General features: G+C 39.8%; 1 protein-coding gene across 4 annotated transcripts in view; it reads left to right on the forward strand.

The window, feature by feature from the left end:
• The first annotated feature begins 233 nt into the window (after nt 1-233).
• Nucleotides 234-26,492, forward strand: part of GBF1 (golgi brefeldin A resistant guanine nucleotide exchange factor 1) — a 107,446-nt gene continuing 81,187 nt past the window's right edge. For all 4 annotated transcript variants that reach the window (XM_086751798.1, XM_086751799.1, XM_086751800.1 and 1 more), the window contains exons 1-3: nt 234-421; nt 4,575-4,680; nt 5,973-6,039. In XM_086751798.1, coding sequence (XP_086607924.1) covers nt 414-421; nt 4,575-4,680; nt 5,973-6,039 — 181 coding nt within the window. In that variant the 5' untranslated portion in view covers nt 234-413. The remainder of the gene's footprint in view (nt 422-4,574; nt 4,681-5,972; nt 6,040-26,492) is intronic.

Raw genomic sequence — 26,492 nt, forward strand, 5'->3', positions numbered from 1 at the left:
CTTCGCGATTGGCCAGTGGCTCTGCTAGTTCTACCCTCTCTCCTGTCATTGGCTCTCTTCCACTTGTCACTGGAGGGCCCGCCTCCTCCGGTTTCAGACTGTCATACTATTGGGCATCTTAGGGAGCTGCCCGCCGGATCGTGCGCGGGTTGGCTCTTCGGGCTGTCCATCGGCGCAGTAACCAGGCAGCGGGTTTGGGTGCGCCTGTTTCCACGTCAGTGAGAGCGGTGCGGAGCCGGTTTCGCTTGCCCGTCCCCGGGAGGACCCCACGCTCGGCGGCCTCGCCGGGACCACCGTCGGGAGGGAGGGGGGGGCGGACAGGAGTGGGGCCGAGCCCTCACGCTCGCGGCGCCGCCCGCTTGACCGATATGTGAGGCGGCCGCCGCCGCGGGGAACAGGCGCCGCCATTTTGGATGCAGGGGTCAGTGCCGGCCGGCGAGTGCCTGTCGCGATAGTGCCGCGACACGGGGGCGGGAGGGAAGGCGGCTGCGGCGGGGGAGCCGTGCGGGGCCGGCGGGGGGCGTGGACGGAGCAGAGGCAGCCCCAGGGGCGGGCAGGGGGCCGGGGGCAGGCGGCTGCGGGGCGCGCGGGGTGTGGGCCGCGGCGGGGGTTGGCAGCCGCCCCCTCCGCCCCCGGGCGGTGACACCTTGACACGCGTGACGTCCCGCGCGAGGCGCCCCACGGGGCGTGGCGGGGCCGGGGGCGGTCGGGCTGTGGAGGGGCTGCCTGGGCCACGAGCGGCCGCGGGCGGGGGGGCGGGAGAGAGGAGCGCGGGCCGGGGTCGGAGCGGGGCTCGCGGCCGCGGGGCCGCGCCCGGGGGGCCGGGGCGGGCGGGGAGGGAGGTGCCGGGAGCGCACAGCTCTTGCACCGGCAGCCGCTGACCCTGCGCCGAGCTGGGTTGCTTAAACAGAGGTGGAAACGGAGACTTTCCCAGTACATAGCCGGCTTCTTAGCTGCTGCAGAAGGAAGGCTCAGAGCTGGCTGAGGACGGATGTTAGGAGTTCTGCTGGTGCCATCCTTCTTAGTTTCAACACTGTCAAGTAATTGAAAAGAAAATCCTTCTCTCCACATTTACCTTATGTTTCATTTTTACTCTGCAGTTTTGACAGGTAAATGCAAGTTGCCTTCTCTTCTTGACTCCCAGGTGCTGGCTCACTGTGGCACCTGAATGTGGAGACTTGCAGAGAAGCCTGTCCCACCTTCCTTTCTAATGTACCGCCACTGTCCTGTTTCTGGTGCTTATCTTTTAAAGAGCATTCTTAATTGCCCAGGATTTTGCCATCCCTGGACTGCACAGTTCCATGCCAGATGTATGAACCTATAAATTAATATAATTTTCAGGTTTTTTTTTTTTTGTCCAGGCTTTAGGAGCTAGTCTTTGGAGAAACATCATGAGTTCTCTGAAATTTTACCGCCTGTGCTGCTTATTGCAGAGTAGTTATTCAAGCAAGTTAAATTTCCTGATAGACATCCATATACCTTCAGTGTGCAGTTTAGAAGGAGGAGAAGGAGCCTTTTTCATTGTGAGCTGTGCTCCTGGGTAACATAACTAGCTCTGAGTTAGGCAGGAATTGTTTGTGATCCATGGAGTGAAGGGTGTTACATCTGTGTAACACAGATGTGAACATCTGTGTGTTCTGTTTTGGTAGCAATGTATTGTATCAGGACTCAGGTCGCCAAATCTGGGTCAGAGACTATATAGATTATTTGTGCATTAGCATAAACAGTGCAGATTTAGGTCAACAGAAGCTTACTTAGAAATACCACCTTTCTTGCATGTGCAGTGATTATGGGTTTTTGGTTATTGCTGTTTATTGGAGTGGTTTCACCAGGTTTGAGTCAGTTACCGTAGCTGAAGGCTAAAGTCAGTGATAAGGAGTGACTTGATGGAAATCTGCCTGCCTTTGTCAATTCTGATGCTAACCTTTGCTTGTTTCCACAAGGGTTGCAGACATTTTCCTGCAGGGGAGTGAGTGTTTCCTAAAAGTGTACCTGAAACTTCTTATGGTAGTACCCAGGAAAAAATTGAGTTCCTATGTACTGGAATGTTTTGAGGTAGTATGTTCCAAGGTTGAGCAGTGGAGTGTGCAATGCGTGTGTGAGGTAACACTTGCAGATGTAAATCTTGTCAGTGTTTTTATATGAAGTTTTCACATCAGATACTATTTCAGGAGTCTCAGAGTAGTGATAATTAGTGTCATTAGAACATGGCTGAAGGCTTTGAGCAGCATATGAATATTAGATTTTGTTCTTTAACAGCATGCTCAGGCATCTTCCTTTTTCCACTCATTCCACACCATTCAAGGTGTTCCTAACCTTGAGGCACTGAGTGCGAACAGCTTCCTGATTTCTTGTGAGCTGGGCAGCTGTGTTGCCTTGGTTTGGAGCTGTCATTTTCACTGTGCTGCCTGTTCTGAGCAGGAGTGAAATCTGAGGACTGGTCTGCAGATTTAAGCAGATGTATGAACTTATCATGAGAAAGAAACAGAAGTTTATGTAGGACTCATTGAGGAGATAAGGAGCTAAAAAGCATTTGAAATTTAATAAGTACCTTTCCTGTTTTTTTTCTGTATGACTTAAGACCACAGAGCTTAGTCCATTTGTTTCTGTACCGAGTCCACTATCCTGCGTTTGATTAAAGATTACTTGCAAGAAAGGCATCCAATCTTGATCTGAAGACATCAAGAGGTGTTGGAACCATGGCTTTGCTGGCGAGGTTGTTTCCACATTTTTTTATGATCTTCAGCATTAGTTCTGTTAACCTGTCCAACCAACGGTTATACAATATCCCACTCTCCAGACCATGCCTTTGTAATGTTAAGCCTGAATTCATGTTAGCAATTTTTTCGTATGTTGAACAAATTATGGAATCATGGAATAATTTGGGTTGGAAGGGACCTTTAAAGGTCATCTAGTCCAAGCCCCCTGCAAGGAGCAGGGACATCTTCAACCGGATGGGGCATCCACCACCTCTCTGGGCAACCTGTGTCAATGTTCCACCACCCTCAGTGTAAAAAATTTTTTCCTTGTATCCAGACTGAATCTACCTCCCTCTATTTTAAAACCATTACCCCTCGTCCTATCACAACAGGCCCTACTGAAGAGTTTCTTGCTGTCTTTCCTATAAGCCCCCTTTAGGTACTGGAAGAACATTTAGTGGTTTTGTTTGACTACCACCATGCTCTCTTAAAACCAACTGATCATTCAGTGCTGGTCTGATGTTCTCCCTTGATAAGGTATCTTTTTACAGTATTTTGCTTTTTCCCACTATTTACAGCATCCTCATGCAAATTAGTCTCTTTTACTCAGAAGATATTTGTATATTTGAAGTAATGTGAAGCCTGACAGATCCAGGGTGTATGTTCTGAAATGTCATGTTTCTGAGGTCTGGAGTAATACACCAAAACTGTTTCCTTCCAGCTTTGCTTTTGCTACATGGGCAAAAATCCTTCTCATAGTCTTTGTGTTGTATTCCCCGACCCCAGAATTGAGTTCTTTCTATGAACCTGTCTGATTTGAAGTGTTATGATCCATGTTTCTTGTATTTTCTGTTTTTTGCTTCCCTATGGATGGCCTGTTGTGATTTCAAGCTGGATTCCTCGTTTTCCTTTCATATCTTCTGAAAAAGTCTTGTTACTTGGCTACCATTTTACTAAATTGTTCTCATTTGCAGACATGGTATCATCTGACTCTTTGGCCTCTCTGTAAGTCCTGTTTATTCTTTATAAACAGTCCTGTCTCTCCGTGCCCCTCCGTTCTTTCTTCTTTATGCTTGACTATGTCTGGGCTACAGCTAGTAAAGTGAGAACAATCCTACAGTAATCCACTCTTTGTTTCTGTTTCTCAGACTATTACAGATATTTCTTGCTTGTAAATTTTTTTTTCTCTTCTGACTTAAACATCAGTTTAAGTTTTTCTCTGTAAGACCTCGGGTTACATGAGAGTAAATGTCTGCCTTTAGCTTTCTCACTTTTTCTCTCTGTGTTCTATCCAGTTTTTTTCTTCAGTTTTGTCCATTTCTTTGTGGGGTCTTACCCATGACTTTTTTACTTGCCTGCTTATTTCATGAAGCAAGTGTGAAATCAACAGCTGTTATAAATTGCTTTATTTTGTCAGGGTTTAAAGTCCCAAAGACTTTTGGTCTGACCAGCTTATTCAAGCCACTGACTCTTATTTAACAGAGTACAAGATTGACTTTATGTTCTGTGTAGAGCTGCGAGACTTTGCATAAGTGCTGGAGATGCGTGTTATTGCATTGTCATGGATGTCTGTCCTGGTACCCTAACACTTTATCTTTCTCTGAACTTACATAGACTGGAAAAAAACCAAGGAATGTGCCTTGGCAAAGTTACCTCTTGCTTCAAGATGCTCTGTTATAACTAAGTGCCTGCTCTCACGCACTCTGTGGAAAAGTGTCTTTTGACAAAATAACTGCATGCGCAAAACAAAAGTCTGAAAGTGTTTCTTGCATCTTTGCAGGCCTCCTGCTTGACTAGGGCCAACCTGATGTGTCATTGGAGGGAGAGAATGATTCTGAGGGGCTGGAGATTAATTTGAGTTACCTTTCTTTTCAGGATTGTCAGGATGGTGGATAAGAATATTTACATTGTACAAGGTGAAATTAATGCAGTGGTGGGAGCCATAAAGCGTAATGCCCGATGGAGCACTCACACGCATCTGGTAAGTTCTCTTGAATTGTTACTCCCCGTTCACGGTATGGCATAAAGCACCTGGTTTTAGAAAAGTATTTCTGGTTTTTGGTGTTTTTTTTTTCTGTTTTTGTGGTTTGTTTTTTTTTTTTTTTTTTTTTCACTCGTTACAGTACTTTTGTAAGTAAAGTTGGAATAACTTTCTACGTTGTTTCATGCTGAGCAGTTTTGGCTTCTTCTGTGCCAGCTACTGTAAGAGGTACAAAGCTAGAAATGTCCTACCTGTAAACAAATAAAAAACCCACATTGTATTCCACATGGGAATCATCTCATTTAGACTTTTATTGCCTGCTATGTGAGAGATTTTGAATATATGGTGCTATTTTATTTAATGCAATGTTTTTATATATCTTTTGTGCCTTGTTAGGGAAGACAGTCTTCATCATGAAATAAAAATTTGGTATGTCATTATATATATGACATAGTATCTTTTTTTTAGCTCTTTTTTTGTGACTCCTGACTATATTCCAAACTGAAACCTACTAATAGTTTCAAACCTGTTTTGTTAAAAGCCATTAATACAGTGTTTCCAAGTCTAATGATGCGCTAGTTAGTTTATGGCTTCCAGAGTGTAAATGTGTGCAGGTGGCATACCGTATCTGTGGTGCACTTCAGAATGTCACATGAAGAGTAGATGGCTGTCATCCAGCACAAGTGGTTCCAATTTGGGCAGGGCCCTTTGTCTTTCTGACTGGGTGGCAGTGAGCTCTAACTAGGAGGTGTGTCTGTGGATGCATACAGCTTGGAGAAACTGCTACTTCTCCTTATTTTGATATCATAAAGATAGACTAAAGCTAAATGATGCAGCTTTTCATATAAATTTTGCACTGTGATTCTTTCTTCACATTATTTTAATGGCACCAAATGTTGTTGTATTTCTGTTCCCATTACAGTCTGCACAGATTAACATTATAGCAAATCCAGATGAGCCATTTCAATATGGTATGAGGTAGATTTGCTCTGAAATTTATTGAACAGCAAAAAGCTAATCAGAAATACTTTTAAGGACATTAAAACCAAACCAGAATGCTCAGTCTTGAACCTGTGCTTTGACAGTTGAGCTGTATGACATTGGGGAGCACTAGTAGGAAAATAAAAATACTTCTCTTGATTTTGATAGAGTAAATATGCTGACAGTGATAAACTCAACCCACAGTACTTGTGTGAATATGAAGGTGAGGTCTTTAAAGACCTATTCTTAGGATTTGTCTTCAGGAATATGTTTTCCTCATTAATGACTTTCTTTCTCTATATAACCTATAGGATGAAGAAAGGGATCCCCTGCTGCATAGCTTTAGCCTCTTAAAAGAAGTGCTGAATAATATAACAGGTAAGTTTATGCAGAAATCGGCAGCTATGTGTACCTGCGAGGGTATATGCAAATAAATGTACAGGTGTACTTGTTTGTCTTATTTACTGTCCAGAGGTCATATACTGAGTAACAAGAAAAGAGCAAATATGTATATACTTTTAGACAAATAGTACCAACATAAACTAGTACGCAAATACCACTGCTGCCACTATCTGGAGGTATATATATGTGTGTGTGTATGTATATCTAAATATTTGTGTGTGTGTATACACACACACACACGTTTTTATATATAAAAACATGCATGTTTCTTCAATATACTGATGCTTGTAGCAGTATATGAAATCTGGTGTATTACTGTGCATAGTCTTTCTGTGCTTTGTTTATGCTTTCTGATCTGCGGATGATGGGAAGGGTCTGCTTAGAAAGTAGCCTACCGTTACCTGTTTTCTTCTCACATTCTTTGGTTTGTTGGTTTTCATAATCTGTTATCAGTAATAAGTGAAGCATAGACTTCACTTTCTGTTTGAGACTCTAACCTTGAAGTGAAAGGCTTACTTTGTGACCAGTTGCACTGAAAGGAACGGGAAATCTGTATTAATTACAGAAGTAGAACACAAGGCTATGATGTGTATTCTGACCAGGTTTTTTTCTCCCAACTGGTCTTTCTCCCCTTTACCCCCACATTTTCTCTATCTATAGTTTCAGGAGTAATTTTTTTTCAAGTGTAACCTAAATATAGGTTGAAAGTCTGGAAGTGAAGCTAATCCTGAGCTGCCTGTGGCATTCTGCTGGTTCTTCCCAGGGTTTGTCTTACTGATTGTAATATTTGAAAGTAAGCTTTATTCGTGTTCCCTTTATTGCACTGAGTGTTCAGAACTGCCTTCAGCCTAACTTTGAGATGAACTTTTTGCATTTCAAATTGTGAAGCTTGCCCATTTTTGTGTCAGTGCTGAGCCTGGAATCCCATAAAAAGTACGTTCCCTAGAAACACAGTAGTGCCGCTTCCAGGTGCTGTCAAGAGGTGCTGAGGACAAGTGCCAGTTCTAAGCCCTTATTCCTTCCTCTTTTGTGGCTGCCTGTGAGTGTAATGCTTTGCTTTTCTTTGACAGGCGAACTTCCCTTCGTTATGAGCAGGACTTTTCTGTCAGGTCATGACATCTTAAGGAACTCCTGCACAGCTTGCAGTTCTGGATAGTGTCTTTGTTCTGGATGTTATGCTTGTACCCAGACTACGTGACAGTCTTGATTTGTGTTTTTTCTAAGTTCACTCATCTTCTGTAGGGTATGCATACTGTCACCAAAAGTGTTTTGGGGGAAATTTTCCTTCTCTTCCTTCTATAAGATAAAATTTTCTTTAAAATGAGGCTCCTGAAGTTCTTGGCTGTTATTGCAAATACCTTATCAACAAGAGCAGGGAATGTCAGGATGCTCAAATAAATGCAATATGAGTAAATGTTAGGGACTGGTCACTTATCTAGAGTAGCTAGATACAATATGCTGTTGACTTGTTGGGCAAAAAAATGCAAGCCTGCTATCTGTGTTAGAAAAAGCAAAGTTTAGTGTACTGAGAGATTCAGAGACTCTGTGTGAGTATTAGTCATCATGTAAGTGTGGTTCATGCTGCGATAATAATTGCTTATCTATGGTGATGATAGCATGTTGGTTTGACTACATGGAATTCTTTTAAACAGGTGATTTCAGCTTCAGAGACTGCTATTTACAGCCTAGTGTCTTGAGATAGGACATCGTTGCTATGCTCCGTTTTTTTTCCATTTTAGACATGGCTTGGTTCCCAAGTAGTACTTTGAAAGATATAGTCTACTGCCTCATCTTCCAGGCAGTGAAAAGTCCAAGCTTAGGTTTTTTTGTGGGTGGTGGTGGTTTTTTTGTTGTTTTTTTTTTTTTTTCCTTTTGCCTAGGCCTTCCTTTCATGTCTCTTTCATTAGCTTATGGAAACACGTTGCTTTTATATTTAAATTTATTCAAGCTGTAATCTTTGACATTTGAGTTAGCTTTTAGTACAATTTTGCATTTATAGTAATATATATTATGTATTTTCTCAATCCCCCAAGAACCCATTTTAATCTGTTCCGGATGCAAATTTCAGACTTCGTTGTCCCATCTCCCCTCTTGCTCTCGCCCTCCTTTCCCCTCCCCCACAGAGCATGTTTGATCAGGTGTGGCAGGAATATCCACTGTCAAGCTGCGCCCTTTATATTAGTCAATATTATCCTTCCTTCCCTCCCACTCCCTTCATTCTCCTCTGGGCTTTACCAGTTGATTTATAATTTTGGAATTCTCATCGGAGTCTGTAATACAGTTTGTTCATTATTTAACCAAAACCTGTTTAATGAGCAAAGAGAGGCAATGTAAATGTTAGGCATGTTGCAGTGGAGTACCTTTTGTTCTCATCTGAGCTAGTGGGTATTAACTCTGTCATGACTGTGATGCTGAAATACCCTGGTCGAGGGTATAAAGATGCACTGCATGCCTCCAGCAGCTAAAGATTCCCATTTCAAAGTACTGCTCCTAAAGAGTAACTGAAGTACATGATGTGTTTTATTTGATTACCAAAATAGTAAAAGCTTGCCTGCAGCTAAGTAGTGGTATCCCATCTCATTGTAATGTCTAAATGGGCTCTTGAAGGAAGCATCTAGAGAAGATGCTGTTGCTCAGCACAAACAATCCCATGAGTATGGCAAGAGTAACTTCACTTCTACAGCTCAGCATACCTAGCTAAGGCTGCTGGTCCTGAATGATGTAGAATTATGTTGCTCTTTAAAATTCTGACAGAGAAACTTGATTTCTGTGGCAATTTTATGTAGATTTATAAAAGCAGTTTAATAATTTGAAAATGAACAGCATGTCTGCTCACATCCACTATAATTTGGTTTATTGTATACCATTTTTACACTTTTATGAGCTGCATATATTTTAATTATTACTGATAGTAGTTGCCTGAAAAACAGAAAGGAAAAAGAGAGATTCTGTCATCTTGGGTGATGCATAAGTTACTCCAAGTTAAATTTAATAGCTGAGTGCTTGTTGTACTAAGATAAGCACCATAAGCCTAAGTTTGATGTAGTGTCTCATATTTCCAATGCTTAGAAAAAGCAAAAATCAGTGTCCTGAGTTAGGACCATATGGAAGCAGTGACTATCAATCTTTGTCAATGCATGCAAAATTGAAATACAGCTACATCTTCAAAGGTTATTTTAAAACTGATGGAAGCCTTAGTACTGATACAAGTTTGGATCTAGGGTCACTGTCACCACAACTTCCATTTGACTGCTTTTTAAAGTAACCTGAGTATCTAGAACATGTGTCTGGATGTTGAAATATTTGTCCATTTTGTCAGTTTTGTTATGCATTTGGGTCAATGAAAGGAAGCTTATTTTTGATGTCCAGTAATAGCTGAGCATCTTCTCTTCCATAAGTGTTTCCAGCTTAGGATCCTCTTGAGCTCACTAGGAGGGGGTTTTATAACCACAAATGACTGGAAATATGAACTAATTATAAACCTGCTTTTCCATGATTTGATGAGGATTGGTTTTCCTTAAATCTTGCTGTGGCTCTTGAAGTCTTCAGACCATTCCAGCGTGATATAGAGGTGAGAGCAGGTACTTCTGTAGTCGTTCTCCTCTGCAGAATTTGTCCTTTGCTCTGACTGGGGGCATGAGTCAGTAACCAGCATTTTCATGACTGAAGTACTGCTTACTGGTGTGTAGGATGGCTTTAGGACAGAAAATGACTGAATACAACTGCCCTGTACAAGTCAGCACTGCAGTCAGTGGGTGAAGCAGGTGTTTGTGGAAAGTGTGTGCATCGGGAGTCTATTTAAATAAGGTTTCAACTAGGTAAACACACCTGTGAAGAGGTGCTTGTGTATATTTTAGGTCCACGAGTGCCAGACTGGAAGGTTTGAGTCCTTTTATCCTCTGGTGGTTCAGAGTTAGTGCATTTAAACAGAAGCTGCGAAGTAAGCTGTTAGAAGTACTCTGATTTCATGCACATTCATGACATTTTAGATGAATGCTTGTATAGTGGCTTCAGAAGAATCTTTTCATGGCTTATTTCAGACAAGAAGCTGCTGCAAATCTCCATCTTTAGAGGGCTGGCTGGGGCATTAAGAGCTGGCTAAAGGTCAAATGACTGTAACCGTAAGAGAACCTTTGCCCAGTGTACTGACTTAATATACTTGTTACTGTAGCCATCAGTTTTCTGATATGTAGATTTGATTGCACACTCCTTTGCTCATATCTGAGCTCTGGAAACTCAATTTTTAGGGAAAATCTGACATTTGTATAAAACAACACAGGAATTTTATCCTGATTTGGCATTAAGGTCTGAAATTTTTCTGAATGATCTAGTTTTAAGAAGTGGTAAATCGGCAGTAAATGTAAATGTGTGGCCTGTTCTCAGTGCTATTGAATACAATCTGAGATGTTCGTTGTGATCTATTCAAGTTAAGAAATCAGATTTTTTTTTTTTTCTTTTAAAGAAGTATAGGAATCAGATTATGTGGATGTGTGATATATATAGTGCTGTAATGCTTGTTACTTTGCAGATAACAGCAATGCTGGATTTTACATATATAGTGAGTTTCTGCAGGAAGTGCCTGGACTTGCTAGCAAATTACAAATATTAATGAACCTTAAGCTGTGACACTCTCTGCCTTTGTTTTCATTGAAGGGTTGCAATGTTATCTAGAGTAGACATTAAAAAAAAAATCACATAAGCGTTTTTCTGTTGCATATCAGCTTCATATAAAAGATCTAGAGGACTCACTGGTCTCCTAGATTATGTCTATTCCTGTCATAAGTTGTTTGGCTTTTTTTTTTTAAGTTGTTTTTAAATAACAGATATCCATACATGTTAACTTGGTATTTTGGAAGACCAAGCAACTCAGGCTAACATTTAGCATTTGTTTCATTCTCTGTAAAATTAGGAGTGGAAAGGGTGTAAGAAAGGTTAGGAAATTGATAGAGTAAGGTTTCTTCTGTAGTTTTAACTGAGCCTTGCTCTAGTTAGTGGATTGGCAATAAAATTTTAGTTCGTATCAAATGACCTGATACAGTGTACAGAAGTGGTAATTATTTTTTCTTAATATTTTCTGTCACCTTCTTACTATAAAAAGTATGAAATTTAAGGTGATAGCCTTAATTTGATGCTTTGCTTGCAGGCTGAATCCAGACTTGATTTTTGCAAATTTTGTTCAGATGGTGCAGCAGAAGTTGTCGTTTTAAAATTAAGTTTCTTGTCTTCATGAATGCAAGCATGCTTCCAAATGCACAGAGACTGTAAACCAGTGCAGTATTTTTGCTTTGAAGCTGCAGGTAGTTTCAAATATTCTCTTTGACAGAGATGAATCTTCCTTTTAATCTCATTGTAGCATCAAATGAGTCAAATTACTGTCTTATGGCTGAAGTCTTTGAATTTCCCTCAGATAACAGGTTTCTGTTAGATATTTTTGGTATAGATTTTCTTGGTGTTACTGGAGAAATAGTAAACCAGACTGCTGGTTGCTAATTTTGTGCTTTACTTCCTAAGTGATTTTCCTGGAGTGATTATTACTATGCCCTAAGAATGGTAGCTGCACTGGGAGAGCTGGGATGTGAACTTTACAAGTTAACTTACAATTAACACCAAAATGGTAATGATTTCACTTAAGATGTAGTTTATTTTCCTTATAAAGGAAGAAAGAGGAGGAATATGCTTGATGAAAAATTAACTGTTAGTATTTGTGAAGCTTATAGATGCACCAAGACAAGCACCATAACCTTTTCCAAGGCTTTTCTGTTATGTGTGGCACAGCATTTATGCAGTGTGTGAGGAGTCGGGTATGGATGGGGTCACTCTAATTGACTGAATTGTTCACTGAGTTCCTCAGCATAAGGTACTGAATAAAACTGGGACTCCTGAGAAGGGGAAGCTTGTAATTGGGAGATTGTGTAACTAAGACTGAACAGGCAGAAAGGGCTAAACTACGGTTGCGTGGCCATCTTTAATTTGATAACATTTTAGCTCTTCTGTTCATCTTCTATTTTGTGTTTCTGAGTAGTAAGAAACTTACTGAATAAATGAAAAAAAAAAAAAAAAAAAAGTGAAGTGATTCTGGGACTGACTCTGGGACTATCTAGAGCAAAAAAGACAACCAAACCAGTAAGATGGTCTTCACACAAGATGTTTCTACATTTCTCTTAAAGTCAGGACATCTGAACTGTCCCTTCTGCAGTCCAGCACCACCACCCTTGCGGTACCACCTAAGCATCCTTTTAATGTAGTTCTTTGGGTGCAATTTAAGACTAGAGCTTGGAGCTTAACCATCTTCCATCTGTGCATGGCTAATGACTGGCAGGTACAGGCAGGAGGTGGTGCTGTTGGAAGGAATTGTTTCCTGACCCCTAATCCTTAAGGACCCAAGGATTTAGATGGACAAGCGCTCCTGGCTGTTGCTTGGCAGAGTTCCCACAGTGGGCTTGTTCTGTAACACCAGCCTTCTGTTACCACTGCAGGGCTGGGCTCTGAAGAGCTGCCACATGTGCACGGTGTGCAACTGACTCTCTCTTGTTCCACGCTTGTTGAGCAATTACTTTCCCACTTGTTGCGCACTCCATTATTTCCTTCAGTTACTGCTTCTGTGTGAAGTGGAGCCATAAAGGAAATGGCCTAGTGTACATACATTAGAGGGCAATAAATTGCAGTTTGATTTGGTAGAAAGGCAGTACCAGATGCTCCGCTAAAGTAAAGGTTTCTTTTAAGTCATCTGTGGAGGTTTTATTCCAGGTTTTTTGATGATGATGTCTTTGTTTTAGTTGAGACTAGTTAAAAGCAATTGTGGCCAATTAAGAGATGTTAAGGCTATTTGTATTGCAGTAAAAACCCTCTGGAAGTAGGAGTGTACTTGCTGAATTCCAGTAGAAGTTTGTTAAATATGTATCTCTTCTGTTCTGTCACCTTTCCTTCTTTTAACTCTCTTCTTTCCTCGCTAAACTGCTGCCATCTAACCTGTTAAAAACAATGCCTCAAAGATTATTTACTTCAAATAAGCAGTAACTTGTGTCAGAAAGTACAGGTGCATATTTATATAGTTGCATAATATGCAATAAGACTACCAAGAAACATTGGTCATATGTACACAACAAGCGTACTGAAGCGTTCCTCACCTCAAAGAGTCTGTAGCTTAAGAGAGTGGAAGCAGAGAGAAGACATTAAAGTATACAAAGTTGTTAAATGCTTGAGGGCTTTTCTTAATGACTGCCTCCATGTGTCCTTCAAACATGCCATCGTTGGCTGATGCCTAATACGGTTTATAGCAAGATGTGAGTTTGAAGGACAGGTTCCAAAGAAGGTTCAGTTGGACAAGAGGTCCTTTATTCAGGAATTGTGCAAGGATGTGTGATACAGTACTTCTCTTCTTGTTGGCTTTTTTTCTTCAAAACGAATTCCTGAAGGTAGATCAGGAGAGATTTAAAGGTAAGTATAAAAGTAGCAGAGTAATGGCGAACATTGTTATTAAAATAGCAAGTTGATTGGTTAGGGAACGTTAATAGTGAGAGATCCGCAGTTGGTGGCTTGCCAGTTTAACGTAAACTTTGAGTAACTTTTTAAGGTAACTGTACCTAGCTTGTCCGCTATCTGAGTGTTGTGGAATAGATTGTTGATGAAGATTTTTTTTGCAACCAGGAAAAAAAAATTAATTTTCTTCTAACACGTTATGGAGTTCCTCATTGTAAGTTTTGGGGTGGTTTTTTTTGTTTTTGTTGGTTGTTTTTTTTAATTCAGATGGATAGTCGAGATCTTGCTTTTGTAATTTAGATTTAGAAAATTATAAAAGACAGCAAATTTGTCCAGGAAAGAGCTATAAAACTTACAGCTGCATGCAGTCCTATGAAAACTCCTATCGTCTTTTAGATGACATGATTTTAACTTGCTTTACACATCTCTAAAAGAAAGTTTGATATCTGTCGCCTGTAATATAGTGGCTTAAAGGTAGGGTCTGAGGTGTTGTGATATGATGAATTCTGAGGTGAAAGAGAGGGAAATGTCATGTCATGGATGAGTTTGAAGTGCATTCATTCCAGTGTTAGTGGTATCAACAGATACTTTATGGGGAAAAACTTTGAGAGTGAATGAAAATATGTGAATTTGTTAATGGAATGAGGAAGGCTAAATCATGAGTGAGTTAAATATCTGTAAATCTTCTAGGGACAATGAATCAGTACGTGTTATCACAAAATTATAGGAAATAAAACCCATCTTGAGAAGGAACATGTATCAACTAGTCATAGTTATTGTAGAAAATTGTTAGATCTGCAGTAGTATTGTATGATGCACTGTATTCATGTGACTTGGAAACGCCATTGGAAGTGTTAAATGAACCTGCTCTTGCTTTGAACTCCTAGTTATATTTGGATATTTCTAGTTTAGTTTAAGGTCATGGATAGACACAGACTCCTCATCACTTAAGCACAGACATATTCATTTAATGAAGATCTTTGCATAGTGCAATTGTGAAGTTAAAACTGGTCAGTTCAAACGACTTTTGTATTCAAGCAGGTTGTGAAAGAAAGAGGAGGTGTATAGTTACGTGACAGTTGAGGAACAGAATGAGACATTATGACCAAAAAAAAGACAATATGAGACGTGTAGAAAAGTAAAAGATGTTAGATGAGACCTTGCACATACATGTAATAGAACTAAAGTTTGGGTTGATATTGGCTTCAGCTATCCTGCTAATATGAATAGATTGATAAACTGTTTCCATGACAGCTTATGCTAATGCATTTTGCACTGTAATCACAGTTACACAATTGTAACACTCAAGGGGTGCACGTGATTAATGCTTTTTAGCCAAATATGTTAAATTCTTCAGTGGTGTTGGTACTTTGAGCCTTTGATCCTCTATCTATACCCTAATATAAGCACTTCAGAAGTTCTAATTTCCTGTTTTGTCGTCGTAGCAGTAGGCTGAAACTTATTAGTTGCCATATTGAACCAGTGAATTACAAACAGAGCAATCTTTCAGAAAGTGTATGCTGCCTTTGCTTGGTGCTGGAGTCTGAGTGCTTGCATGACTGTAAGTAATTGTCAACGCATGTTCTGCTTAAAGGAGGTGAGAGACTTCAGAATGATGCTGTTCACTTTTGATCGTGTTTAACTTAATTCTGGGAGGATGTCTTTTATGAAAATATGTCTTTGTGCCCTGTTACTTTTCAGGAAATTGCCATTTTTCTTGATAGAGTGACGGAGTCTACCAAGTGGCTGTTGAATTAGATTCCATTCACCTCTTGATTAACTGCTTGAATAATTTAGCTGGGAAATTGTAAATATAAGCTATTGTTGAAATAAATTGAGATGTGTTTGTTATCTTGATCATGGCATATTGAAGGAGAATGGTCTATTAGATCTGGGTACGGCCTAGGAGAGGGCCTTTATTCTAGAAATAAAATGAGTGGCAGCGGTAAAATATGGTTGCTTATGTAAGCATATTTAGTAACTGCACTTAGGAACTTGGATGTTCTTCAGAGCAGGATTAGACAGTTTATAGTGGCCTGTAATAGTTCTGTAATAACTAAGATGGCTGTTATGGCAGCATGGGAGGAGACATCATTAGCTTGTTTTCCCTTCAGTCCGAGTTTTTTACATTTGTCATTCAGAAACACTATGTTTTTCTTTGCATACTCAGCACTTAGTTAAAACATTTGGGTTTTCAGCATCTGAAATGCAAATATATTCAGTCACATTTAAGATCTAACAAGCCCTATCAAATTTTACTTCTGTGATTCCCCTCTCTTAAATGCATTCTGCCTCAGTGTGGAATTAGCACTTCAGATGTGGAGTGATTAGGCTGGTACAGGGTGTGGGGAGAACAGAATCCTGGTAATATTTACTTTGGTGGCATTGTGGATGGTAAACACAAAGGTGTAGGAAATATGTTTCCTCAGATATTTACCAGTCTTAAAATATGGTCAACTCAAAGATACTTTTTCAGTTGAAACAGGAGTACTGTGATACTGTAGGAAAACTAGATTTTGGGTTAATGAAGAGAAAAGTTCTAAACAACAGACATACACTTTCAGAAAAGTCTTCTTTATGGGATACAGGAGTCTGAACACTTTCATCATGAAGACTTCTGCTTCATTGAGAAGATAAGGGAAGAAATATCCATGTCTGGTAAATAAAAAAAGTAGCATTTTCTTGGGAAAAGGCTTTGCTAACAGTGTTGGAAACACAGGAGAGGAAGAAATGAAGATTCAGACAGCATAGAAACCAATAGAGCAACTCTAACAGAGTAGCTGAATGGTAGTTCAATAGTTGGAAAAAAAACCATTTCTTCAAAGAAAAAGAAATTGCTGAAGAAATATATTATTAAATAATGAGGGTGGAGGGAGACCTCATGGACATCCTGGAATGCCTAATTCAGTGCTTGTTTGGTAACTGACTATTGAAGTTTTGTGTCAGAGGCAACATCAATTTAAATTTTGCAAACTGTTTTCTCCTTTCCACTTTTGCTAACAATCCATTAAAAATCTGAAAGTGAAGTTCATCCTCATTCAGCTGTGTTCTCATTCAGCTGCCTTTAAATTGTAGTTTCTTTTTGGATGGCAGTTCTTAATGCTATTGAGTTTCACGACCCATACTGGTACTTGTTCACATGCAGGAGACCCATGTGCTGCAGCGGAAGGTCACACACTCCCTTTCACTCTGCAGGAACAGCAGGTGATGGTACCAGCTGTTCACATCCCCGTATTAGATGCCTGAATTTGAGCAGCTGTATGAGGCTGCTAATAAACTCTAACATGTAATGCAGTTCATATTTTGCCCACATTTCACATGATCCTACTCAGCACTGGCCAGTATTTTTTTTTTAACATCTTTCAATGCCATCCATAAGATGCTAATTTTCTTTCTTGTCATGCTTGTCTCCACTCTTCTTGTATGACGTGCCAGTCAGATGCTTGAAAAGTGTTCCAGTGTTACGGACTTGAAAAGAAGAGGGTACCAGAAAACATGTAAATGTACAGGGTTTAAGGAAGCAGGAAGTCTCTGTAGCAAAAACATTTCAAAATTTTAAAGTTTTAATGCTGCAGTGGAAATAATCTAGACTATTCTAAAGGATGTACTTGTCCTTAAGCAATACTAGTTTTGGATACAAACCTAGATGGTTTTTATTTGTTTGTTTTAGAAGAATGGGTCAAAAGTGCTTTCATTCTGAGGAACCTCTATTCAGCTAGCTGAAGAGGTCTTGTTATGTGAATCTACTATTAAAATAAGGCTGCGGTGGTTTTTAATTCCACCTCGAGTAATAAAATTGGCCTGGCCATAAGTTTTGATATATCCACAGTTGATTTCAACTTGTGCTTTTTATTTAAAAAGCTTATTTGTGACCTGTTAGGACCGTCTGTTAAGCCAGTTAAATAAACGTTGGAAAGGTTGAAACTGCCTGTCTGCGCTTTCCAGAAAAGGGGAGGAGATAGCCAAAGGAAGGATATTTACAATTTTAAACCCTTTCAGCTCCTCTGTTCACCTCTTCCTCTTGCATCACTGATTTAGCTCCCATCTTCTTCTCTGGAAGACTCATAGTACCTACAATTAAGAAATACCTTGGCACCACTGACTGACCACCAATGCGATGACAAAGTCGTCTTGCTAATAAGATCTTGAGAGGCAACTTTAGTGTTTTGTGTTTTGTGGTTTTGTTTTGGTGGCTTTTTTTTTCTGGCTTTTTTTTCTTTTTTGTTTTGTTTTTTTGTGTGTGTGTTTTTTTTTTTTTTTTTTTTCCCCGTTGCTATAGTCTCAAAAATGCATTTTGGAATCAAAGCCGTATTGAGGTAGGAGCTGTGAAGAGCATCTTTGAAGAACGTGGAGATTGGGAAGAAAGTTTATTTGGTCCTTTGTCTAGGGGAACTTAGAAATTCAACAAGAGCCAATATAAATATCAGAAATCAGGCGTTAAGTATTTTATAAAATTATGAAAATAAAAGAACCCAGCTATGCAGTTAGGGTTGCAAGAGATAGCATGAGATCAGAAGTATGTGGCAGAAGACAAAGAATGTAACTGTTAAAATAGTGAAGTGGCTTAGCTCAGAAGAAATAGTTAGCTTTTCATTAGATCCTATTCTTACTGCTCCACAACTCAACTCATTTTAGCTGGTCAGCGTTCTTAAATTGAGCTATCTGAAATCGAGAACTGATTTTCCTTCCTTGATATGTGTTGCCTTTCTCTAGCGAAGAGGGCACAATTGTTATTTTTTTTTTTTCCTGGATGCAGAATTGCCTGTCTCATGGCAGATTAGAGCTGTAGGCTCATTGTTTAGTATCTAGACTTTTTTTCAGACAGCGTTACAATTTCTTTCTAGACACCCAGTATTAATTGGTTGAAACAGCCAGTTATTTTTAACTGCATGTTTCAGATTTTTGTTTTTTTTTTTTACTGTTCAGGTGGCTCTGTCAGCCATAAACAAAGCAGTTGAAGTAAATAGCTGTATCAAATGAAGTACCTCTTCTGCCCACAACCGCATTCAAAATAAACCGAGAATAATGCTTTACGCGTTTTGTCTCCTTTCACTCTAAAGGCAAGCAAAAGAGGAAGCATGGATTAATGTGTAGTGATTTCTAGGAGCTGTTTTCTGCTCAGATTCCTCTGTGCCTGGGCTAACTGACAGGGACATGTGGCTCAAGTGCATCTGGAAATATATCGCTGGCAAAATTTGGTCGGGTAAATATAGCAGGAACGGGTTGTCAGGGCAGGAGACAGATTGTTCTGGGAAAGGAAGTGCTGTCTGTCTGTTGTCTGAATAACAATTTCCTACATTTCTGAGACTTACCTATTTCTTTCAGTGTAGCTGAGGTATCAGCAGGATCTGACATATTTACTGTGTTCTGTTGTCATTTTCTTATGGTGGGAGCGTTACAAGAAATGGTAGAATCAGTAGGAGTAGCTATACAGAATTGATACCAATATATCCTGTGGTGTTTAAATATTAGTGGCACACACTTTGTTCTAGTTTAAGCTCTTTTTGAAGATAGGCAGGGACATGAAATGTGAAAAGTAACTCCTGAAGTTTTGGGACATGGTAGTACTGAAGAATCCTGACTCGTGCTTTGGTGCAAAAAAGTTTCTAGAAAACTTTCCAGAAAACAAACAAACAAAACCCAAACAAAAAAAAAACCACCAAAACCCACCTTGAAAATGGGCTGAAAGCCCTTACTCTGAAGTGCTTTTTTTCTTGTTGGCAGTTGATACATAGAAGATGAGCAGGGATAGAAAAAGCCAGTTACAGGGCTTTCGTCCAGCAAAAGCTGATGGGCAAACGCATAAAGCATCTTGAACCATTGTGATATTGGTTCAATTCTCAACACAAATTACACTGTTTGTGGAGAAAATTGAACCAGTGGTGTTAAGAGAGTGGCCTACAGAAATCTGTGCAAGGATAGGAGGGTGCAGGCTGTATTTTATACAGAAAGGCATAATTGTGGGCACTGACAATTAAAATCTTAGCAGATGCAAGCAGTAGTAAATGGAACAGCAAATTACAGACTGTCTGAAGTTTATCAAGGGAAGTTGGAGATGACCGCAGACTGGAGAAAAAAAAAATCAAACCCAAACCCTACTTAAATATCAGTAATAGCTGACCATGCTTTCTCCCTCTCCATAAAGCATTTAATAACTTCATCTATACCATTTTCAGCATATTCTTGATGCAGTGGGGTGTCTTTTTCATCTGCTTGCTCAAGAATTTATGGAAGATGGAACCCCTGACAATTTTGTGCACGGTAGATGCGTGTAGTTAGTTACTGACTCCGTAGCTTGTCCTGAGAGGTTAGATGCTGCTTCACACCGTAGCGAGCTCTCAGTCTGCTGCCCTGTGATGTGGCTGTGTCTGGGGTGGGGTTAGGAGCCAACAGGTGCACAGCATACCACACAAGTGTGGAGGCAGAGGATTCGTGTCCAAGGACATTGGGGGTAAATAACTGTGGTTGTAAAAAGTGCTAACATTTTCACCGAGCAATGAGCCTGTTCTAAAATCTGCCCCACAAACTCACATATAATAGGCTTCAATCTTTATCCTCAGAAGTCTGAAGAGCTAAACTGATATTTTCTGGAATTTTCTTGTATAGGAAAATATCAGTAGTTTGCTGGAGGATGCAACCGATTCAGACTAGAGGCTGTCCAAAAACTTTCTGTAGTTACAAGCAGTAGGATAGGATGTGTGATTGTGTGCTTTTTGAGTTAAACCTGCATAACTAAGTGGAGAAAACTGTTTTATCAATGTACAGTGTTCTTCGAAAATATTTGTAAGCCCTCAGGATTACTTCATTATTTCTTCTGATTGCACCACGTCCAGATGCTGTGCTGCTTGTCATGACTTATGCACGGATAAAACCTCACTGTTTCTCATTCACAGAGCTGACTCAAGAGTTGTTACACCATTTACTAGCTGTGTTACGTAGCACACCTGGCTTGCGTAGGCCTTTTGCAATGTAAACCTTAGCAGAAGGAACAGTACATTAAAAAAAAAAAAGTATGTTCTCATCTTATTGTTGCACTATTGCCTGCATGTATGCCTCTTATCCCAGGTGTTCCAGCTTCCAGCAATTGAGATTTGAAGTCTACCCCTTAGAAGTCTCTGTTTCTCTTCGGACTGCCCAGACACTGTTCCTCAAAGCCCTTTAAATCTAGTTCTTGATTTGATTTTATTTTTCCTTTGCCTGGCTCGCCCTGGAATAAAACTGAAAGGGCTGAACTTCATGTTGCAGGTGAAAATTCACATCAAAGACACCTGTGTTGCCTGATCATCTAGTACTGGTAAACTGTTGTTTGTTTTCTGTGCATCAGCTGTCAGTATGTATAGCAACAGACTACTTTTTAATCGGGTATCTAGCAACAGAAATTAAATGAAGGATAACATATATTCAGAATATATTATCTTTGCTTAAATGTCTACCAGTGTTTAATAAAAGGATGTAATTCCTTTACCCAGCGTTTATATTTTGTTTTAAAATGGCAGAGTTCTGCTGTGAACTAAAGGCAAGAAGCTCAGCTTGTCTACAGTGCATTAAAAGTATATTAAAATAATCAGACTGTGATATTAAAAAAAAATTGCAGTTACTTAAATTTGAAAGAAATCTAGAAGGACCAAAGCACTAAGAGATTATTTGTACAGAGCTTTGAAATTGTAAAGAATTATGTGCAATGAAATGTGGAATAGTATTGGGAGGCATACAAGAGGAGTGTTAGCTTGAATAAGCATTAGAAATGGAGAACCAGTGTGTTGGCAGAGTTTAAATTTCCCACAAACACTTCATTTCTGAACGTGAAGAGATGTAAATAGAAAGCCCAAGTATTCATAGTCTGTGAAAAGTAATCTGTTTTCTTCCACTTATTAATGAGCAAGATGACAAAATGTCTCTAAAGCAGTAGAAAATGTACAGATTTCTGTTCCTTATTTTCAGTCATTACATCTCTCTTGCATGGAGTGCTCTGCGGCATTGTAAGGGAACCAAATGTGGATTAGAAGTTGAAACTGGAAGAATAATAGTAAATAATTTGTGCTAGATGAAATTGGAAGGAAAGGGGAGAGAGTTTTTTTTTCTGCAGAGATTTCTTCTGAGACCACTGTACCACAGTAAGAATGGCTCTGCTCTGGTTGTATCTGCATGGTGATTTATTCAGGGTGTCTGTAGAATTACATGTAACTCTGATCTAGCTGTTTTGATAGGTGTTGTCATGTAAATAGGAACCGTTTAATCTCTGTAAGTATAATTATTTTGCATTCTACAACAGTCCGCTGCAACTGTGTAGGTAATACTGAAATCTTATGGTATTTAAGCCTTATTTACTAGCAGTAAATGCTGCATTGTTAACCTGTTCTAATAATCTCAGTTGTTTAATTGTATGAAGAAGATAGTTGTTTCATTTGAAGCCTTTAAAAGGTCTTACTGTTTTAGCTTCTAATTTTGGGATAAGAATGCACATAGTAAGGTGATGAAAGGAGCAAACAGAGACATATAAATATATAAAATCTAAGTGGGAGCATAGTTACTTTGTTCTTGACCTCCTCTTGAACACCTTCTAGGTGGTAAGCTCTATGGGAATGGAGATGGTCATTGCTTTTGTGAGATACCTGTGTGTCTAGTTTTTTCTGAGCTGAAATTCCACTTTATGAAAATCACCTGAAGTATTAGCTTAATTTAATCTTTCAGTCTGAGCCTACAAACTTAAACTGCACAGAACTTTATTAGCTACAGCGGGCTGTTGCAAAATATTTATGCTGCAACCTTATTTTTTTTTTTTTGTTTTGAGAGAAGAATCACTTACTTAGAGACAGAAAAAGCGGCGAAAAGCAAGGCAAAACTTGGGACCGGAACACAGACCTTTCAAGCATAACCTATACATGCAGAGCTGAAGTTATATACCTGCAGAAGCTGCCTGAGTTTCTTAAGAGTGCACAAACAGCACTTACGGCCAAATGTAAATGCCACAGAAGCTGCTTTGCAAAAAGGGCATGCTTTTCCAAAATGTTTTTTAGCTTTGTCTTCTGTGACTCATGTTCCCTTTTTCTCTTTTGCTGTTACTTTCTGTTTATGCTTTTTTTTTTCCCCTGTCCATTCCCATGTAAGCCCATTAACACTGTAATCTTTCTGTGTCAAACTTACATCTAATGTAACTTTTCAATAGAAAAACTCCTGTATTTGTCTGACATTGTTCTTCTCATTTCCCATTCTTTGTGTCCTTTTGCACAGTCAGCACTGAGGTTTTTGTTGGGCTTAATATAAAGGGGCTTAAAAAGGCAGGTGCTTCCAGATTTGAATTTATGAGACTTCCAGACATGGAGTGTCATATGTGCTCCCCCAAACTTCTTCTGTAATGCTCTGTAGTCTGTAATAGGTTGAGTTGTAACATTCATTAAACCATTCCTCACATTCCCTGCTTTGAAAGCTTATCAGGACTGCTTTGATTTAGTTATCTGGAACAAAAAAGCCGTTTGTGAAAGTTGGAATGGAGATCTGGAGCAATAATATATTGAAGATCAGATTCAGGTCCCAGTTGTATTATTCCTAGGGATTTATTTGCCTGTGTACACATGGGAGCAGTGTGGTGTGTATGCAAGGCTTGCAGGAATGCAAACTGGACACATTTTGTTGGGACCTGTAGGGGATTTTCACTGCTTCATAATTTTTCAAAGGTTTGTTATACACCAGGCAGCCACTGCCTCTTCTTTAAACCTTTAAATCCTCCCTCTTTTTCCTGTTCTAAAGGTCAGATTTTTTTGACAACTGTGTGCAGGAACAAGATTTGTTAAATCCCTTCGTTTTTATTCATACAAATATCGGCATTTAGTGAGCAAGAGTCACCCCAGGATTCAGAGGCACATAAAGCTCAGTACAAGCCTTCTGAACTTCAATTCAGAGGTGCATCTCTTTGGGACTGAACCTACCATCTGAATATTAACCCTTGTCACTGCACGGGGAACGCATGGTAGAACTTACATCTTTTTGTGTCATTGGGTGGGCTGGCTTAACAGGGTGACTGGTGCTCTCGTAGCTGTGGAGCCGTGTCCTGAATCTTGTCCTGGGTGCTTCCTGGGCGTAGGGCTCAAGACCGAATAGATGTCATATCTGGACATGCCACATTTATTCATCTAGCACTAGTTGTTTCTGGTGAGATAGCAAAATGCTTCATTTTGATCCTTTCCTGTTATGATCCAGTCAATGAACTAATCGAGTCCTCAGTGTTAAATCCTCTTGAAGCCTATTTTAGTTTGGTTTTATACAGTTATATGTAACTCGGCTTTGAAAAAGCTATGTGATGTGCTGCTGATCTTTGGAATGTGAATGAAGACTAGGTATCCCCTTTCTTTAGGGCTAACTGGCTGTGATTTGCTCCCTGGAGAGCTAGTCATAGGCATCGTTCAGTACTGAGCTAGCTATGAAGTCCTCATGTTGCTTTTGTTCCTTTGCTTTTCTTCCTTCTGCATGAAAGGAAAAGGTTTAGGAGAGGGAAGTTCCTTTTCTTACCCAGAATAGCTTCTGTTGACTAAGGCAGTTGACAGATGAGATCTGGCAAGTCATGCTGTGGTGTTTTATACAACATTGTAAACCATTCCATTGAGCAAAATGCTATGCTGGCAGGGTGGAGTTTTTGTTGTGTAATTATCCTTAAAAAAAAAAACCAAAACAGGTCAACACAGGGATAATAGTCAGAGGTTCTGCCTTTTTACCTGGACTTCATACTGATGTGGCTGTGGAGTGGCCATATGTTTCCTTTGTTTAAGTTTATTGTAGGAGTTTATAATTTTGGAGGACGGTGGAGCAGACAGCTACAAAGGCTGGGCTGGGCAGAATCTTGAGTTCTTATTTCAGTACAGCAGAATTCTCCAGAGCTAGACTATCTGCTCCTGAAGCTTACCTGTGCTGTTTACGTCTGTCAGCACATCTGTGCTAGTTATGAATAAGAACTGTGTTCCCTAACCACTGTCACTGTGTTTATATAAATTTACTATATGGATTGTTACATGTGCAGAAGTCGTTCTACTTACATAGCATGTTTTGTGTAGAGTTATGTACAAAACAGTTTTGTTAACTTCCATGGTGTCAGATTTTGCCAGTATAATATACATCCTCAGACAATGCGGATAGGCAGTATATTTAGAACCTGAATCTTGCAATTCCTTTCCATCACAGCTGGCAACACAGTGTAGATAACTTCAAGGATGCTTTTCCTGTGGGCTTTTTATGTATTGATGCAAAAGTATGGGATGGTGAGGAGGATTGTCAGAGCCATTTTCATGACATAACATTTAATGGATTTAATACACCTGAGATACGAGGAATGATTAGACTGTGATATGATGTTATAAAAAAATAAAGGAAAATGTTAAATGTCTTAGCACAGATCCCTGTCAGGTTGCTTTATTTATTTATTTGCTATTGCAAAGACACTTCTCTAGATATGTTCTGCAGCTACCCAAGATTTTTTTTCCACCGCCTTTCGTGTAAATTGGCCAAGTAGGTACAGGCTTAGCTGGTAGCTTTTTGCAAAGTTCTCAGCTTCATGATGAAAGTGGCAACCAGTTGTTTTTGGAGCTGTAGGGACCGACCTCTGAGGCTGTGCCTGCTTGCTCCTGTTTAGAAAAAGGTCTTAGTTCTGACTAGCTTCAATGCTAGAATACTCTTTCATTCGTGAGCTTGGTGTACTGAAACAGAAAGGTGATGGTCCAAAGTATTTTAGTATGCTGTCTGTTAGCCAAGTGAGGTCCCCTTAAAGGCTGGCTAATGAAGAACTATTTTGGCAACCACTTAAAATAATGTGTTAATTCATCACTTCTCCTTTGCGAACGGCTTTTGGCTGCTAAGTGAAACAATGTGGTGGGCAAGGATGACTTGAGCTTGACACCAGCAGAAGAAAGCCTGCTTATCACTCTGCTTTGCGACTGTACTGCTGTGTTTTTACCCCTCATTCTTGGAGTGCGTAAAGCCTGCATTGGGTTCCAAATTGTCCAGGATGAGAAGGGTTGGGTATGGGCACTGAAGAAAGGGACATAGTCTACTTTCTCAAAATAACAAGACAGCTAACACCACCTTGGAAAAAGACCTGCTCTGTGGAGGAAGCGTGTTCAAACAGCATTGCTGGAATAGCTGAATGGACTGTAATGGAATCTGTTGAAGATTAACCTTGGTGCTTTATAGATGAGCCAGGCCTTCAGAAGGGTTTGAGCCGAGTAGCAATTTTAAACATAAGGTCATGATTAATCATTCAGAATGAGAGGAAAGGGAACTAAAGTGCATAAAGCCTGTCCTTCTTGGTGACTGCATTAAGAGATTTTGGTATTTCAGAGGCTTTTCTTTTTCCCTATTCAGTTATCAATTTAAATGTATTCCACCCAACTTTATGGAGCCTCAGAAAACTGGTGGGGAAGGGCCTTTGGCAAGTATTAAGGTTGCAGCTAACTAAAAAGGCATGAATCAAATTAAAACAAAACAAGAGGTAATTGCCTTTTGTGTAGATAACCTGGCCTGCGGAGTCTTCATTGTGCTGATAATATAGGACAGATGTGGCTTGAAATAAGCCATGAGAAAGAGATTTCTACATAGATAATGAGCTGTCTGGAAGCATAAAGGATTAATCTGTTAATTTGTTAGAAAGTGGGATGCAATTTATTTCAATGAGATGTGTACTTAATTTATCTCTTTTAAGTAACTTTTTCCTGTTGTCTTTGTTGGAAAATGTTTGGGATGACACCCCCACCCACTGCCCCTTGAAAGACCAATGGGAAAGTTTCCTTCATGTTTAAAGTAGTGATGGAGGCTGATGACAGCTGCCTGACCTGACTCATCTCTAGCTTCACCCTGTTCACTTCTTTTACCTGTTTGGAGATGACTTACATCTATGGAAGGCAGTTGAAGGACATCTTGTCATTTTCTCTTCCTTTTTGAAATTTCAGTCACATTGATGGATCCCT

This window comes from Chlamydotis macqueenii, chromosome 7, assembly GCF_036417535.1.
Source record: "Chlamydotis macqueenii isolate bChlMac1 chromosome 7, bChlMac1.mat, whole genome shotgun sequence".
Taxonomy (NCBI): domain Eukaryota; kingdom Metazoa; phylum Chordata; class Aves; order Otidiformes; family Otididae; genus Chlamydotis; species Chlamydotis macqueenii.